The sequence below is a fragment of the Gymnoscopelus microlampas genome (assembly GCF_963454915.1).
Source record: "Gymnoscopelus microlampas genome assembly, chromosome: 20".
NCBI lineage: Eukaryota > Metazoa > Chordata > Actinopteri > Myctophiformes > Myctophidae > Gymnoscopelus > Gymnoscopelus microlampas.
Genome location: NC_139957.1, coordinates 30,409,560 through 30,427,707, shown reverse-complemented (window position 1 = coordinate 30,427,707; position 18,148 = coordinate 30,409,560). Strand labels below are relative to the sequence as shown.

At 51.0% G+C, this 18,148-nt stretch overlaps 1 protein-coding gene across 1 annotated transcript; it reads left to right on the top strand.

Moving 5' to 3' along the window:
• Nucleotides 1-2,262: 2,262 nt before the first annotated feature.
• On the top strand, nucleotides 2,263-16,494 carry LOC311036088 (dual E2 ubiquitin-conjugating enzyme/E3 ubiquitin-protein ligase BIRC6-like; the record flags this gene model as incomplete). Its single annotated transcript, XM_084044611.1, has 1 exon — nucleotides 2,263-16,494. The coding sequence occupies one exon, from the start codon at nucleotides 2,263-2,265 to the stop codon at nucleotides 16,492-16,494; it is 14,232 nt and encodes a 4,743-aa protein (XP_083900737.1).
• Between the last annotated feature and the right edge of the window lie 1,654 nt (nucleotides 16,495-18,148).

Below are 18,148 nucleotides of genomic sequence, written 5' to 3'. Positions count from 1 at the left end.
GTGCTTTCACAACGAGGAAAACAAAAGGAGAACTGAAGCACGCTTTGAAGTCACTGAGGCGAAAGTTCCGCATAACAAGCAGCCAGTAACCTGTCTGCTTTCAGTGCCGTCTGTCAATAATGGTTCGACACAATCACGTGGATTAAATTGTAGTCTCTAGATGAAGGACTACAAATACCATCGTGCACCCCAGTAAGTCTACAGGCTGTTGTGTCCTGATTCACCTGTTCCAGTTTATGTATGAGGATACAGCGCCTCCTTGTGGCAAACCTATTTAGTGACTGGATATGAAGAAGGGAATAATTAGGCCTAATAGTTGCTTTTCTTTAAAAGTAAAAAGTCCCCCCCAAATAGAATTTTCCTTCTTATATTACATTAATGAAGGTTCTGAAAAGCACCATTTACATAGCTAGATGGATGAGGAACGATTGAATACTTCATACATATTCATACATTCGTCCTGGTTCCTTCCATCGCGCTATATATAAACAAACAAACAAACATCTACAGATATTGAATAAATATCTATGATATCATCAAACTGTTCTTGCCACTGTGACAGTAGCCTACTGCTGAATACACGTACCAGGAGAACAACTCGTGCAGATGTCTGCACTAGTGTTATTGCTGAAGGACCCAGGAGGACAGGACTTACACAGTGGTGGGCTGGCAGTGACACTAAGTGTAATCATGGAAAAATAGACAGCAAGTCAGATGATCATTATGGTGTAAAAGGAAATCTTGATGTTCTGCACATGTTTAACAACTTAAGCCATATACTTCGCCAATAATTTGATGATAATAAAGAACACGTCCGTGTTGTGAGTTTGTGAATCTTTGACAGTAATGCCTATAATGACATGCCCAAAATAGGGACGCCAGGTTGAAAGTGGTTAAGTATGAGGGCACACAGCAAATTCCTGAGTGTAAATTAGAACTGGACCCTCACTGGTTGAATTGAGCTTGTCGATCTGCTATTTTCAGCGAAAGCTCTCCCCACAATACAATATGGGTGCTGGGGTACTTTAAGTGGTTAACCGTTCTTTTATAACTCTGGCATTAACTCATGCATTTGTAACAAGTTAATATGATAAGTCCCTGATGCCTGAATGTAACATTTATGCCTCGCTGTCGGTCCTAAACGTTACTTTTCAGGAAATGGAAAAATGACCTGTGTTAGTGTTACAATGGATCCAATGGATCCATTGGATCCTCACAAGCTCTTGTTAATTCTTTTCATTGGTTAAATATTCATGAAACCCACAGAAAGGTATATTTCTAATTATTGAAATGGTATTGCATTTAAGTAAAATAGTCTACAAATAAAAAATATTGAAATTTCTATTGAAGAGCAAAATTAACAGACTGATATTTCATTTCTGTGGTGTAAATTACAGTGCATTCTCTAAAACATTACTTAGTTAACATGACCACAGTAAGTGTCATTTTGTGGTATTCATACATTATCAAGTTTAGTCAATATGTGGCTGTCTGCCTAAATTAATTTAGTCTTACTTTCCTAAATCATAAATATTAAAGGCATACTTCACCTAATTGTAAAATAATAATTTAGACAGCCCTTATTTTACCAGGGAGGGTCAACCTACAGTATAACATCAACCTGAAATTTTGCTCCACCATGTTTGATCAAACTTAGGCACCAGGGGATATGAAGCCATTACATCACTAAATCCACAGCCATTAGTTACAGGATGTGAGGTCTGGTCAGCTGCAGAACATACACATCTTACAGTGTGCATGCACCTTTCCAAAATGTTTTTATTATTTCAAAGGAAAAGAGAACAGGCCCTTAACATTGGACAAACTGCAGGGTTGCGGTTGCCTGTGTAAATCGGTGTTGTTAGGCATAACAATTTGTGTTGTGTGTGATGTCAGACCAACCAGCCTATATAAAGTGTTCAAGATGACCATATCATTTGTATTTGTCCAAGAAAGACAAATATAGATTAAATAGCGGTGCTTTACTAATTATATCACTGCTTTGACGAAGACCAAACCATAGGAATCAAATGCTGAAACCTGGAATTTTTGATTGATTATTTGTAACCTGAAAAGTGAAGAGAGACAAAGAGACGCCCTTAATGCTCAGTGAATAGCAACAGCTGCTGTGGTGACGGGGAAAAGAAGAAGCCACAGAGTGTCAGAAGACTTAATTTTGGTAGCCTTTTAGGATTGGTCAATATTACTGCTTGTGTTAACGGAGATCCCTAATATAGGAAAAGGGAAGAAGGTAGAAAAAGAATGGCAGCCAAGATCTTGTTGGGCTCCAGCTCAGTCACCTCCTCAGACTGGATCGTGCAGAGAGACGGTTACCTGCATTGCGACGAGGAGGGCCTACAAAGCCTCTCCTACCACCCAGGCCTTAATGCTATCCTAGCTGTTACCAGCCGTGGCAGTATTAAAGTAATTGACGGCACGTCAGGGGCCATTCTCCAGGCGTCAGCTTTAACTGCTAAAACCGGGGGCCGTGTCAGGTGTCAGTACTTCCCTGCAGTGGACAAGGTGCTTTTTGTGGATGACTATGCAGTGGGGTGCAGAAAGGACCTAAATGGCATCCTGCTGCTGGACACTGCCCTGCAGGCCCCTGTGGCTAAGCCTGAGGACATGGTCCAGCTGGAGCTACCCATCACAGAGGCCCAACAGATGTTGTCGGCTTGTCAGAAGATTGATGTGTCCAACACCCAGGGATACGACCTCTTCATCTCCCAACTCAAAGAGGGCCTGAAGAATATTTCGTACAAGACAGCAGCCAATCACAAAGTAGCCAAGTGGGCGGTCCTGACCTTCCATATGCCTTACCACGTGCTGAAGCCTGTAATTGGTGCCATTGTTACCCAGCTGAAGACTGATCAGAATTTGGCTGCCTTGTCTGTGGCCTCATCCATTATGGACAGGCTCTCCTACCTCTTGCCCAGTGCTAGGCCAGAGCTGGGGATTGGCACAGCATATCATGCTGTAGATCGGTCATTGATGTACAGCGAGGCTAACAGGAGGGAGACATTCACGGCCTGGCCTCATGCCAGCTATAGGTGGGCTCAGCCCGATCCCATTGCCCAAGCAGGATTCTACCAACAGACTACCTATGCAGGTGATGACAGAACGATGTGTTTCACATGCAATGTGTGTCTAGTCCAATGGGAGCCCACTGATGAGCCGTGGTCCGAGCACGAGCGCCATTCCCCAAACTGTCCATTTGTGAAGGGTGAGCATACGCAGAATGTGCCACTGTCAGTGACACTGGCCACCAGCCCGGCCCAGTTTCCTAGCAGCCCTGATGGCTCTGACAAGATCAACTGCTATGGCTTCGGCAGCTGCCCCCACCTCCTGGCAGCCGCCACTAAGAGGGGCAACATCTGCATCTGGGACGTGTCCAAGATGATGAAGGTGCACTTGAAGTTTGAAATCAACCCGTATGACCCGGCCATCCTGAGGCAGTTGATCCTGTGTGGCAACAAGCAGAGCCAGCAGACCCTGAGAGAGTCCCAGGGTAGTGATGACCAGTTGGACTACCCAGACAGTGGACCCACAGACCATTGGGTTTTTTCCAGGTCAGAGGCAATCACAGACCAGCCTTCTTCCCAGCAGGAGAACATGGAGGTAAGCCTGGGAGTGACTGCACTGAGTGTGCTGCAGAAGCCAGAGAATCTCCATTTGGAGGCAGTGGCCAGTGTGCTGGAAGAGCTGGGGGCCAACCCCTCGTTGGTTAAAGTCCATAGCCAGAACACGGACAAAGATAAGGTCTCAGAGCATCAAAACATTCCCTTCCCCTGCCTGCTGGCTGGAGGGCTGCTCAGCTACCACTCAGCAACCAGCTTCCCACTGGCAGGAACACTGCCCCCTGCCCCAGACCTGGGCTCCCCCAGCTTAGCTGGGTCCCCACCTCTGAGCCATTCCACCCAACCAGTCATGCGCAGGACTTTGCCCGTGCTGTTGCTCTACAGTATCAAGGAGGTGGATGAAAAGTCAACGTTGGCCAATGCTACTGCTAATCTTTGGGGACTGAACGGCTACATGGACAGCACCCTGACTGCAGCCACCCCCTCTGCCCCTCCCTTCGCCACCTTGGTACAATGCCTGAAGCTGCCCAAGCAGCTCGAAGAAGAGAATCTGTATGTGGACTCAATAACTCCCTGTTGGGATGGAGTGCATCTTCTGGTGGGCCTACAGCCATGCAGCATTGAGTCCCTCAGCAGCATGAATCAAGTAGAGGCTCTCAATAATCTCAGCCAATTCTGCAGCCAGCCTAAATGTGATTCCATCCACTCTATGGCCAGTGGGGTGGAGGCCTACCAACTCCACCACGACCTGGGTGCCACCCCTTCCCAGACGCCCTTTATCTTCCCCCCAGCTGACAAACAGCAGCAACAGAGGCCCCTGAGTGGTGGAAGCGGAGGGGGCTACCTGGTTCTCTACAAGCTCAACTACTCGAAGCATATCCTGACCTTGGATGAGGAGCCTGTGAAGGTGCAGCACATCCAGGACCCAAATGATGCTGTCACCTCTCTCATACTGCTCCATCCAGACGTGCTAGATGGCAGCGAGAAGGCCACAGAGGAGGTTCTGCCCAGCCCCAAATACAGCACCACCGCCTTAGGGACTGACATTGGCCCTGCAGTATTGGGTGGCCCTGGAACAGTGACTGCATGTGGAGTGGCCACAACTAGAGCCGCTGGTATGTCCACCTCCACCAAAGAAAAGAGCAAGCAAATGGAGCTGGCAGGCCTGGGACACTTAGCTGTGACCACACAAGCAGGGAACATTATGATCCTGGACCTGTCCACTTTACTGGTCCTGGCTAAGGTGGAGGCACCCAAGAGGGAGGGGTCAGATGAAGAGACGGACCCCTTTGTCTCTGTCACCTATTGTTCTGGGACCGACCGCCTTTGTGCATGCACAAAAGGCGGAGAACTTCATTTCTTTCATATTGGAGGTGTGTGTGATGATCTAGATGATGGTGACATGTTATTCGACGGTCCCCTTTCTAAGGGGGTTGAACAGCTGGAGAGAGCCAAGCCCTCCTCTGACCCCTTCAGCCTTGGGATCACAGGAGTGGAACTCCTGGTGGACCAAGCACTGAGCGTGGAGAGTCTGATGTCACTGGTGGAGCTGACACGCTTCGAGACACTGACACCCTGCTTCTCTTCCACTGTGCCCACCTGCTGGGTGGAGGTGCAGCAGCAACAGAGGCACCGCCCACAGCACCTTCAGCATCAGCACACCTGCACCTGGAAGCTCCAGAGTGATAGCTCAAGCTGGGATGAGCACGTGTTTGAGCTGATTCTGCCCAAGGCCTGCATGGTGGGCCATGTGGATTTGAAGTTTGTCATGAACAGCAATGTCACCAACATTATTCCTAATATCCAGGTCACCGTGCTGAAGAACACAGCCTGCAGGCTTGGAAAAGTCCTCAGCACCACGGCAATGGACAGGCATATATCATTACCACTGTCCCTCTCTTCCAATGGGGAGAACGGCCAATTTCTTCTGCATGACATCACAGAAGACATCCAGTTCATGGACGACACGACAGGTTCCGGATTCTGCCCATTCTTGGAGGACCATAAGGAGGACATCCTGTGTGGTCCAGTATGGCTTGCCAGCGGCCTTGATCTCTCTGGACGTGCAGGCATGCTCAGCCTCACCAGCCCCAAGCTCATTAAAGGAGTGGCAGGGGGAAAGTGTCGGTCCTTCCTGGTCCATATCAAGGCGGTGAGCAACAAAGGAATGGAGGAGGAGACTCTGCAGCCAGTAATGTCCACACCCAGCGAGAAGCCCCAGAGCACCAACTCCCAATCACTCTCCACCCTGCTGCAGACCTCCAAGGAGAAGGTCTCGACATCTAAGACTGAAACCGTGACACTCTTGAAGAAAAACGTCAATTTGCATGGCTGTGATGTACTGCAAGAGGTGTCGATCACAATCAGGTCATTCAAGAAGACATCCATACCCAAAGAAGGAGTCCAGCGCTGTGCCCTGTTGCAGTTCCCAGACTTCCATGAGAAGCTTATGAATGCCCTGTGTAAGCAGACGGAGGAGGGCCCAAGCACAGAGCATGCCCAGAGCCTCATCCTTGACATTCTGTGCTGGCTGGCTGGCAGTCTGAGAGAAGGAAAGGAGGGCTTGCTGGCCAAAACTCAGAGAAGGCTGTCTGACATTGTGCGGGTGTGCTTCTTTGAGGCTGGTCGGAGTATAGCCCACAAATGTGCCCGCTTTCTTGCCCTTTGTATTAGCAATGGACAAGGGGACCAGAGTCAACAGGCTTTCAGTATGGGTCTACTGAAAGCGCTTATTGACAATATGCCTTACTTACCTGCGGCAGCAACAGGTGGATCAGTATTCTGGTATTTCGTGCTGCTGAACTACATTAAGGGGGAGGACCTGGCAGGCTGCAGCACAGCCTGTGCCTCCCTGCTTACCGCTGTGTCCCACCAGCTGCAGGACCGCCTCACTCCACTAGAAGCACTGTTGCAGACCAGATATGATCTGTATAGTTCTCCATTTGAACCAGTGCTGTTTGACCTGGAGGTCGGTGGCTCCTCCTGTAAGAATGTCTTTAACAGCAGCATTGGAGTCCAGTCTGACGAGATCAACCTCTCTGACATCATCTCAGGGAGCAGAAAGGCAAGCAGCTGTGCAGCAGCCGAGGGTAGCTTCACAGCCCTGACAGGCCTTCTGGAGGTAGAGCCTCTTCACTTCACGTGTATCTCTACTAGTAATGGTACACGAGTGGAGCATGATGATGATGCCAGCATATCCACAGTGAACACATTTGGCATAATGCCCACAGAGGGCGGTATATCAGCGGGTCCGGTGGGTGAGGCTTCGATGGCACTGAGTTTGGCTTCCCAGGTAGCGCTTCACTCGCTGTCTCACGACATGGGGTCTGCCGAGCAGCAACTCCAGGTGCTGCAGGAGAATCAACAGCAGCTGCATAAACTGCAGCAGCAGAAGGCTAAGTTGGCCAAGACCACCTCTTATGCAGCTTCTTGGCCTCCAACATATGCCTACCCATCTGGCATGATCCCTCCGTGGTCTGCACCTGAGACTATGGGCTTCATCACCCTGCCAGATGATGAGGACTTCAGTGACGACAGTCCTGCTGGGTACCAGAACTATGGTGTATACGGGCTCAATATGGTTGCACCTAAGAAAAAGAAAGCCAAACCGGACCCCATACAGAGTGGTCTGTCTAGAGCTTCTCACTTCCTTCAGCCTCCACATCAGTCCATCATCATTGAACGCATACGCCAGCGTGATCAAATGTCATTCCAGTTCTGTCGGTTTGTGACACTGGACTTTGGACGTCCTGTGCTGTTGACCGATGCTTTTATCCCCACCTGCGGTGATCTGGCATCTCTGTCTATAGACATATGGACGCTCGGTGAGGAGGTGGACAGTCGCAGACTGGTGGTAGCTACTGACATCAGCACCCACTCCCTCATTCTGCATGACCTCCTGCCACCGCCTGTCTGCAGATTCATGAAGATTACTGTTAATGGACGGTATGGCAGCTCTAATGTCCAGGCCAAGATCCCGTTGGGCTTCTACTATGGCCACACCTACATCTTACCATGGGAGAGTGAGCTGAAGTTGATGCATGACCCACTTAAAGGGGAGAGCGAGGCAGCCAGCCAGCCAGATGCGGACCAAAACCTGGCCATGATGGTGGAACAACAGGAGGACATCCAGTGCAGGTATAACTTAGCGTGTCACCGGCTGGAAACACTGCTTCAGAACATCAACGTGCCACCCCTCAACAGCGCCAACAACGCCCAGTATTTCCTGCGCAAAACTGCCAAGGTCATGGAAGAGGACCAGCGTGTCTTCTCTGCCTACCAGGATTGCATCCAGCTGAAGCTGCAACTCAACCTGGCCCATCATGCTGTCCAGAGGGTACGTGTGTCGCTGGGTGCCAGGCGCAAAACGCTTCCTGGCCCCGGGGCCATGACCACCACAGAGGCACAGGAGGAGCTGATCCATAATTCTTCCACCGAACAGTTGAGGACCATCATCCGCTACCTGCTGGACACGATGCTCAGCCTGATGCACTCCAACAATGACCACTTGGTACCCTCGGTACTCCAGAGCACCTTCCATGCTCAGGCCTGCGAGGAGCTCTTCAAGCACCTGTGCATCAGCGGTACACCCCAAATCCGCCTGCCTGCGGGCCTGCTGCTGGTGCAGCTGTGTGGTGGCAAGCGCTGGTGGGGCCAGTTCCTCTCCAATGTTCTGCAGGAGCTGTACAACTCTGAACAGCAGAGCCTCTTTCCCCAAGACAGGGTGTTTATGCTCCTGATCTGCATTGGACAAAGATCACTCCACAACAGTGGCGTGTTAGAGGGCCTGCTCAGCCTCTTGGATAGCCTGCTCTTTCCTTTACAGCAGCCTCTGGATGCCACCCAGCGGAGGACTGAAAGTGTGCTTGACATTCCCATGATCAGCTGGGTGGTGATGCTAGTGTCCAAACTGATGGACTATGTGGCCAGTGTGGAGGATGAGACTGCAGGTGCTAAAAAGCACCTTGGAGAGAAGGACAGAAACAAGACCTTCACATGTAACCAGTGGAGTTTCATCAACAACAGTCTGCAGTCTAAGAACTCCAGCACATCAATCAATGGCAACAGTAGCCTGAAAGGCCTGACCTACACAGGTGACCAGTGGATTTTGATGAACAACAGCCTGCAGTCTATCAGCACATCAACCAATGGCAACAGTAGCCTGTATACCCTGAAAGCAAAACAGAAAACTTCGGAGCAGATTGAGATCCAGAGTAACAAAGGTTCTTCCAATAAATTCCCAGTGGAGCAACAGGCCACATCAAAGCACTTTAAAGATCTGATTCGTCTGCGGCATATGGCCGAATGTCCCCACTTCACACTGGATATGGAGGCCACGACGGACAAGGAGGCCCCTGAAGGGGAGCCTCTGCTCTTCACACTGGCCCGTGAGCGCTGCATCTCCATTGTGCAGAAGCTGGCCCTCTTCCTGCTCTCCATGGACTTCACGTGCCACACCGACCTGCTGCTCTTCGTCTGTAAAGTCCTAGCTAGGATAGCCAACTCCACCCAGCCCACCATCCACCTGTGTGAAGTGGTGTCGGAGCAACAGCTGGAGCACCTGTTGCTCCTCCTGGTGGGGACAGACTTCAACCGGGTGGACATCTCCTGGGGAGGAGCCTGGGCCCAACACTCACTCACCTGCATGCTACAAGACATCCTGGCAGGTGAGCTGCTGTCACCAGGCTCTCTGGATGTGATGGATGAAGGGGAGGTGGGTGAAGTGGCCAGGATATCTTCCTTGTCAGGGTCAGGGGCTCTGACTCTGATGGAGACGGATGACTCATTTGACTCACTGCCCCAGCCTGCGCCCATTCCCCTGGTGGAACACATCGAAGAGGCCTCTGTGCCCGATATCATCACAGGTGCTCCACCTCTATCATCTTTGCTCACGCAAGACCAGGTCATCTTTAACAGCTTGGGCGGAGGCTATAGTCAGGTGAGTCAGTTAAATCACCTATTACACAGCCTTGAATCCCCCATGTATCCTACCGGATACACCCCCGACATAGGAAAGGTCGATAGTACCAAGTCTGACACACAAGGTCCCTTCGTCTCTGTGTCACAAGCATTGGATGCCCGTCTGGAAGTGGGGCTGGAACAGCAAGCAGAGTTGACACTCAAAATGATGGCCAATTTGCAGGCTGATTCCATCCTAAAAGCCCTCAATTCAACCTCACTCACAGTGACCCAGCCCTCCAATGGGACAGATGATTCCCTGCAGAGTGGGCTGCAAAAGGGAGCTTCTCCTGGCAGCAGCCTCATGATGGTGCAGGCCTCTTCTATCCCCATGCTGAGTGCTTGCTTCAACAAGCTGTTCTCCATGCTTCAGGTACACCATGTGCAGTTTGAGTCCCTGGTGCAGCTGTGGCTGACCCTTAGCCTCAACTCCTGCAATGGTAATGAAGAGAGTGGCTCTGACATCTTGTTCAATGCCAACCGAGTGCCCGCCATTCCACTCAACCAAGCATCCATCAGCAGCTTCCTTACGGTGCTGGCTTGTTATCCCAACACTTCCCTGAAGACCTGGTGTCTGGTTCTGCACTCACTCACCCTCATGACCAACATGCCAGCCTGTGGTCAGTTTTCAACACTTGCCTCCAGCAACAGTCTGGGTGGTCAGGAAAGCACAGCTCAACAGATGGTGTCCGACCCCACACTGGTCCATGTCCTAGTGAGCTTCCTCTCCGGCAGCAACCCCCAAGGAAAGAGCCAACACAGCTCCCAGGTGGGGCCCACAGCCACCCGGGCTATGCAGGAATTCCTCACCCGCCTACAGGTGCACCTGTCATCCGCCTGCCCGCAGGTGTTCTGCGAGTTCCTGCTGAAGCTCATGCACAGAATGTGCATTGTGCAGGATAACAATGAAAGGGGTCCGTTTCAGTCAGGCCAGGGTCCTCTGGATGCCCAGGTCAAGCTGCTGGAGTTTACCCTGGAGCAAAACTTTGAGTTGGTGTCAGTCAGCACTATCTCCTCCGTTATCGAGTCCATCATCTTCCTGGTGCACCACTACATTTTGTGCTCGGACAAGCTGGTGTCACGCAGCACCTTGGACAGCTCGGTAGGCGCCCGCTCCTGCTTTGACGGCCTCTTCACCAACAACTTTGAGCCATGCGAAGCCAAGGCTGTCTGCGGTGAAAACACACGTGACCAGCTGATGTTTGACCTACTCAAGCTGGTAAACACGCTGGTGCAGCTGTCCGTGTCCGGGGACAGGGAGTTAAGCGGGCCACCAGCGGGCAGCAGTCCAGCTGACAGCAGCAAAGAGGGCATAGCTGGAGGGTCCACGGCCAATCAGGGACCACTGGCAGGTGTGGCTGACCTGGTCCTTGCCAATCAGCAGATAATGAGTCAGATACTCTCAGCCCTGGGCCAGTGTCGCAGCAGTGCCATGGCCAGGATCATAGGAGCCAGTTGTCTCCAACTGAACAAACATGAGAACTTCCATGGTGGTCTAGATGTCTCGGTGGGCGATGGCCTGTTTACCATCCTCACCACCCTCAGCAAGAGAGCCACCTCAGTCCAGGTCATGTTGCAGCCGATCCTCACATACATGGCCTGTGGCTACATGGGCAGACAGGGTTCTCTTTCTACCTGTCTGCTGTCCGAACCTCTGCTGTGGTTCATCCTCCAAGTGTTACAAACCAGCGAAGCTCTCAAGACCTTCCATGACATGGGTGGTGTCCAGTTGATTTGTAAAAACATGGTGACGAGCACACGGGCCATTGTCAACACAGCAGGCAGCATGGTGTCCACCATCATGAAGTTTCTGGATTATGCTCCAGGAAAGGCAGAAGATGACAGCCTTAAAGCCACAGTCAGGGGCCTGTCAGAGCCAGACAACACTGAGGGACTCCACAACTTTGCTCCGTTAGGCACCATTACCTCCAGCAGCTCTACAGCCCAGCCAGCAGAGGTCCTGCTCCAAGCTACACCTCCTCTCCTTCAACGTGGTTACCGTGCCTGGTCCTACACTTTCCTGCCAGAAGAAGCATGGTTTGACCTCACCATCCACCTTCCTACCTCCATGTTGCTGAAGGAGGTCCACATCCAACCAGACCTCACCTCCCTAGCCACCTGCCCTTCCTCTGTCTCTGTGGAGATTAGTGCCGATGGGGTCAACATGCTTCCCCTCTCCACACCAGTTATAACCAGTGGCCTCACTTACATCAAGATCCAGTTAGTGAAGGCAGAGGTGGCTTCAGCTGTATGTCTGAGGCTCCAACGGCCCTGTGACACCAGCACCCTGGGACTGTCCCAGATCAAGCTCCTGGGACTGACTGCGTTTGGGAACACGTCCTCCGCCTCTGTCAATCCATTCCTGCCTTCTGAGGACCAGGTCTCCAAATCCAGTATTGGCTGGCTGCGCCTGCTTCACCACTGTCTGACTCATGTCAGTGACCTGGAGGCCATGATGGCTAGTACTGCAGCGCCCACCACCAACTTGCTGCAGACCTGTGCTGCCCTGCTGATGTCGCCCTACTGTGGCATGCACTCATCCGACATTGAGGTGGTGATAGTTAAGATAGGCCTGCAGTCCACCCCCATTGGACTCGAGCTCATTGACATCCTGCTCAGGAACTGTTCTGCCTCGGGGACCGACCCTGCTAATCTGAACAGTCCCTTAATGTTTGGACGGCTCGATGGTCTCTCCTCAGACGCCACCATAGACATTCTCTACCAGCTTGGTACCACCCAGGACCCTGGCACCAAAGTCAGGCTTCAGGCACTTCTACAGTGGGTCCATGACTCATCACGGGTCGCGGCCCGCAAACAGAGTGGTCTCATTGGCTACACGGGCCCCTGTTCAGCCTCTTCCTCTTTAAGGGAGTATGGCCTCCTCATGCCTTCACCCTCCCACCTCCACTGTGTTGCTGCCATCTTGTGGCACAGCTATGAGCTGCCTGTCAACTATGACCTCCCTGTGCTGCTGGATAGTGAGCTCTTTGAGTTGCTCTACAACTGGTCCACGTCACTGCCCTGCAACAAGGTGATGAAAAAGGCTGTAGATAGACTCCTGTGTTCCATATGCCACATCAACCCAAATTATTTCTCACTGCTCATGTCCTGGATGGGCATTGTGGCACCCAGTACCAGCCATTGCCAGGCCCAACACCGCCGCCTCTCCATGACAGACGATGGCAAGAAGCAGCGCTATGCCAACACCACTGCAGCCGCCTCTGCAGGACTCACAGATGACTCCAAGCATGCAAGACCACCAGTTAATTTTTCTGAGTCACAGTTGGCGACGCTATCAGCTGCTTCTCAGTCCCCGGGAGCCATTAAGCAGCTATTAGACTCTGGCTTCCCCTCCCTGCTGGTTCAGAGCTTGTTCCAGCTCTGCTGTGACCTCCTAGCCAGTGCCAATCTGCCTCTGCCTGCAGTTGCCACCTCCCAGGTTGAACGACAGCAACACCATCACCACGCCCACTCGTCCTTGGCCATGTCCCTTCTGTCTGTAGAGCTGGCCATCCCAGTGCTGTGCTTCCTTACAGAAGTGGGGAACAATCACACCATGAGAGATTGGTTAGGGGGACCGGAAGTAAGCCCACTGTGGACAGCCTTGCTCTTCCTCCTGTGCCACTCCAGTGCCAGCACGGGTGCCAATTCAGCCAGTGCCGGTACGAGCTGCACTCAGGCAATGAGTATGGGTGCAGCCACATGCCCCCTACCACCCCAGCCTCAACCTCTGGCATCCCACTACTCATTGGTGTCATCATCATTGGTGTCATCAGGCCGGGCTAGCAAGCTCACCACTCAGCAGAGGACCACTCTGGAGAACACCACTGTGGCCTTTTTCCTGCAGTGCATCTCCTGCCACCCCAACAACCAGCGGCTTATGGCACAGCTGCTGTGTGAGCTCTTCCAACCTTTGCCCCAGCGAGGGAATGTGCCCGTGTCTGGCAATATTTCAGGCTTCATCCGCAAGCTTTTCTTGCAGCTCATGTTGAAGGACGAGAAAGTCAATGTTTTTGTCCAGTCTCCCTGTCCGCTGTACAAAGGACGCTTAAACTGCACCAGCCATGTGATTCAGCACCCTATGTATTCAGCAGGGCACAAGTACCGCACCCTCCATCTGCCCATCTCTACCACACTGGCTGAGGTCCTAGACCAGGTATCAGATACCCCAAGCATTACAGCCAAGCTGATTAACGAACAGAAGGAAGCAAAGATAAAGATAAGGAAGGGGGAAAAGGGTCACAAGGAAACCAAGATGAAAGCCGACAGTAGTTTCCAAGAAGACAATGTTGCTCTGGCTTCAGGTTTTACGTCACAGTCTAAGCATGCCCTATCCACACCTCCTCGGCCACCTTCTAGGAGGGGACAAGTCATGACCACTTCGTCTGGTATGGTCCTAACTGCCAAACCTATAAACGTGCCCGTCTTCCACCTCTACCACAAACTCCTTCCAGATAATCCCCTCCCAGTGGACCTGACCCTGGCCCAGCTGCTGACCCTCCTGTACAATCGCAAGCTGCCACTGGGTTACCGTTCCATTGACCTGATGGTCAAATTGGGCCACAAGGTCATCTCCAACCCGGACCTCTCCAAGACAGACTCCTTCAAGAGGCAATGCACAGAGAAAGTGGAGCATTGTGACATGCTGAGTTGCCCCGAGAACAAAACCATGACGCTGATCGACGACTGCCCGGACACAGCCATCGACAAATCCCTGCTGGAGACCACCAGTCCCATCGAGTCACCACTGCAGGTGTTCGCCAGCATGGGTGGCCTGTCCCTCATCGCAGAGAGGCTGCCCATGCTCTACCCCGATACCATACTGCAGTTGAGTGCAGTACTCCCGCACTCCCTAGCCGCCTTCGGCCTCTTCCTACGGCTACCCGGCTATGCCGAGGTACTGCTCAAGGAGAGGAAGCATGCCCAGTGCCTGCTGCGCCTGGTCCTGGGCGTCACAGACGATGGAGATGGGAATCACATCTTTAAGTCTCCGTCAGCCAATATGCTGCCCAAGCTACCATTCCATGTGCTACACGATCTGTTTAGCAGCACTCCCCTGACCACAGACGATGGTGTACTGCTGCGTCGCAAGGCCCTTGAGATCGGTGCCATCAACCTCATCGTGTCCTGCCTCTCGGCCCTCAGCCATCAAGCGCCTAACGTCCCAAACGCCAACACCTCTGAGCAGGTGTCCAATGGTCATGGGGTAGGCACCAATGAGGAACAAAAGCTGTACTGGGCCAAGGGAACAGGTTTCAATTCTGGGTCCACAGAATCTGTTTGGGACATAGAACAGGCTCGGACCAAACGGCGTCTGGAAGAGGAGCATGTCATCTGCCTATTGCAGGTGCTGGCCAGCTACATCAAACCAGCAGGCTTTGCAGGTGGCCATGATGGCGATGTCCCTACAGGGGAAAACAGGACACATAGCAGCATGGCCTGGCCCTCGATGCTGCAGGAGGTGCTCAGCCAGTCCTGCCTCATCCCCGTCATGTTGTCCTATCTACGCAACGACTCTGTAATGGACATGGCACTCCATGTGCCCCTGTATCAGGTGTTGCTGGAGCTGCTGCGGGCCATCTCTACATGCTCGGCCCTCGTGGCTCTACTCCTTCCCCTGTCCAGGGATCCTGGGCAGGAGGAGTGTTCAGAGGGACAGACCTCCATAAGCATGCTGTTGGCCAAGATGAAGACCTGCATAGACATGTACTCCAACTGCCTCAGGTCAAAGAAAGACAAGAGCAAAGGTGAGGTGAAGACGGATATTTCAGATGAAGAGCCCGAGTGCTTGACACTGCTGATGTCGGACATCCAGAGAACAGCTGAGATAGTTTGCGCTGCTACCACCAGCCTACGACAGGCCAACCAGGAAAAGGTGTCGATCCGGCCCAAACCCCAGTCAATCCTACGCTCCCTGGTGGAGAAATACGTTGCTGCAATGAAGAAGCTCCAGTTCGACATGGTTGATATGGTATCGGAAGACGAGAATGAGAAGTTGGTCTTCCACGTCAACTACCAATACAAGTGTCAGGTGAATAATACCAGCGATGCCAACAGTGCAGCTCGTGCCCGCCGCCTGGCACAGGAGGCTGTCACTCTTTCTACCTCTCTGCCTCTCTCCTCCTCCTCCACTGTGTTTATCCGATGTGACGATGAAAGGTTGGACATAATGAAGGTTCTCATCACAGGTCCAGCCGACTCTCCATACACCAACGGCTGCTTTGAGTTTGATGTGTTCTTTCCCCAGGATTATCCCAACTCCCCACCACTGTTCAACCTGGAGACCACAGGGGGCCAAACCGTGCGCTTCAACCCTAATCTTTATGAAGACGGAAAAGTATGTTTAAGTCTCCTCAACACTTGGTCAGGGAGACCAGAAGAGAAATGGAACCCACAGAGTACGAGCCTTCTACAGGTGCTGGTGTCTTTGCAGTCTCTGATCTTGGTGCCTGAGCCTTTCTTCAACGAGCCAGGTTATGAATCCATGCGTGGTACCCCCAGAGGCACCCAAAGCTCCCGCGAGTATGACGCCAACATTCGGCAGGCCACTGTCAAATGGGCCATGCTGGAGCAGATGCTCAATCCCTCCCCATGTTTCAAAGAGGTGATACAAAAGCACTTTTACCTGAAACGGGCAGAGATCATGGCACAGTGCAAGGAGTGGATTGCAGACATCCAGCAGTACAGTAGTGACAAGACCGTTGGCCCCTCTATGTCTCACCACGCTGCCGCACTTAAGAAGCACACAGCCCAACTACGAGAAGAACTTCTTAAGCTGCCCTGCCCTGAGGGTCTGGAGCCTAATGAGGAGGAGTTCTCAGAGGTGAGCCAGTGCCAGGCCCAGGTTTTTGATGGCCCTGAACAAAAACTCTGTATCGGACACTCTGCTTCGGTTGAAAACCCTCCCTCAAGCCCCAGCCAGCAAAATTTGGCACCAATGGAAATAGATTTAGATTAGAAAAAGCTTATAAAAATAAACCATGTCACACTATAAAAAATGGTTAACATGTATGTTTAACAGTATGGTAAACCCCCCCCATACTATTTCAAATCTGTAAAAGGGTAGTTACAACTAGAAAGATGCTCAGTGGAGCACAAATCTCTGCCAGTGAATCTCTGACGTCATCAATATATCATAATGAAGTCCAAATATGAATTCCACACAGCTCCATATTTAGGCAAGACCTAAAATTGGGTCTGAAATTATGATTTTACAAAAAATTGAAAAACATTCACACATTTGTGAACTAGAAAAGGTGCTCCTCGGAGCACTGCCAGACCCCTAGTGGTTGAAATCTGAATGGCCGGACTTCGCATGACATGTGTGCAGAGGAAAAGAGGGACAGACCGACCGACCGACCGACAAAGCCTCCTGTAGGCCGACCCCTTGGGTCTGGCAAAAATGATGCGATCCGCACATCTAATGGCAACAGGAAAAAATTATCAACGTTTTTCTTTTCTTTTCTCTAAGGAGTTCCAGGAGGGCTACTGTCACTCCTGGTGAAAGTGGTGTTCATTCTTGCCCTCTTCCAAGAGAAGGTCTTCCAAGAGAAGGATCTCATCGTTAGCTTTTTTTTTTATTGTTCATTCAAATACAGTTTTCAGTGTATAATCCATTCCCAAAACAGGGAACCGGGCAGGGGCTCCGGTTTTTGGATAGGTGGTGTTTTGCTAACCCCCACTTTCTGAAACCCCATCAGAGGGCACAGGAAGGTTGCGGTTGAGAGATGTCTAAATTCAATGTAGGGGCTAAAACTGGATGTAGGGACTAAAACTGGATGCAAACAATTCAGAGATGTAAAAAAGATTCAAGCAATTAATCCATTAATCCTATGAAAAAAAACATGATTGTTTGACAAGCGGCTATGGAAACAAATGGAGTGTTTGGGAGATCAGATATTTTTGTCCAGCAGTAGCAGGCCAAACTAAATGAAACATCCAAATATCTCTCAACTCAGTGCTCTTTTGGAGAGTGAGAAAGGGGGAGAAATGCAACACATTGGGATGCTTTTATATATAGCTAACTGAGAATGTGAATCTTAGTTGATATGTCAAAACAGACATCTGTTGGACATGAGACATGATTAGGCAGAGGATACAGTGATTCTGACAGCCTTGCACTACGTTTGGACATCTTTCAATGTGATGTTTTGGTAAGCAGAGAGCTTTTGTTTCACCTGACATCATTATATCACATTATCAAATTTTAAACTCACGTGCTTCACTTGCTTTGTCGCTAGGAAAGGCATTCTGTGCTCTTTTGATATTGCCACTGTGTCTTGCGCAAAGCATAACCTTGGTCTTAAAGGTAATGGCAGACTGATTGGTTTGATTAATGTAACACCCCTAACCACACCTACAGCTAATCCAGGGCCGTATAGCATCTAGCACTGGTGTTGCACTTGGCGGAAGATAGCAAAAATAGCACTGGGTCACACTCCCCGGTGCAAGTTAAAACATATTGCTAAGCGTTAAATTGCGCTGTCAAAATAGGACTCCTAGGTGTTCCGCTTTTGACTTTTGAATCCAATACACTAGATCATAAAGTTGACCTAGGATAAAATAGGGTAGTATAGAATTATAGGCCTAACATGATAGGCCTGTATTTCTGG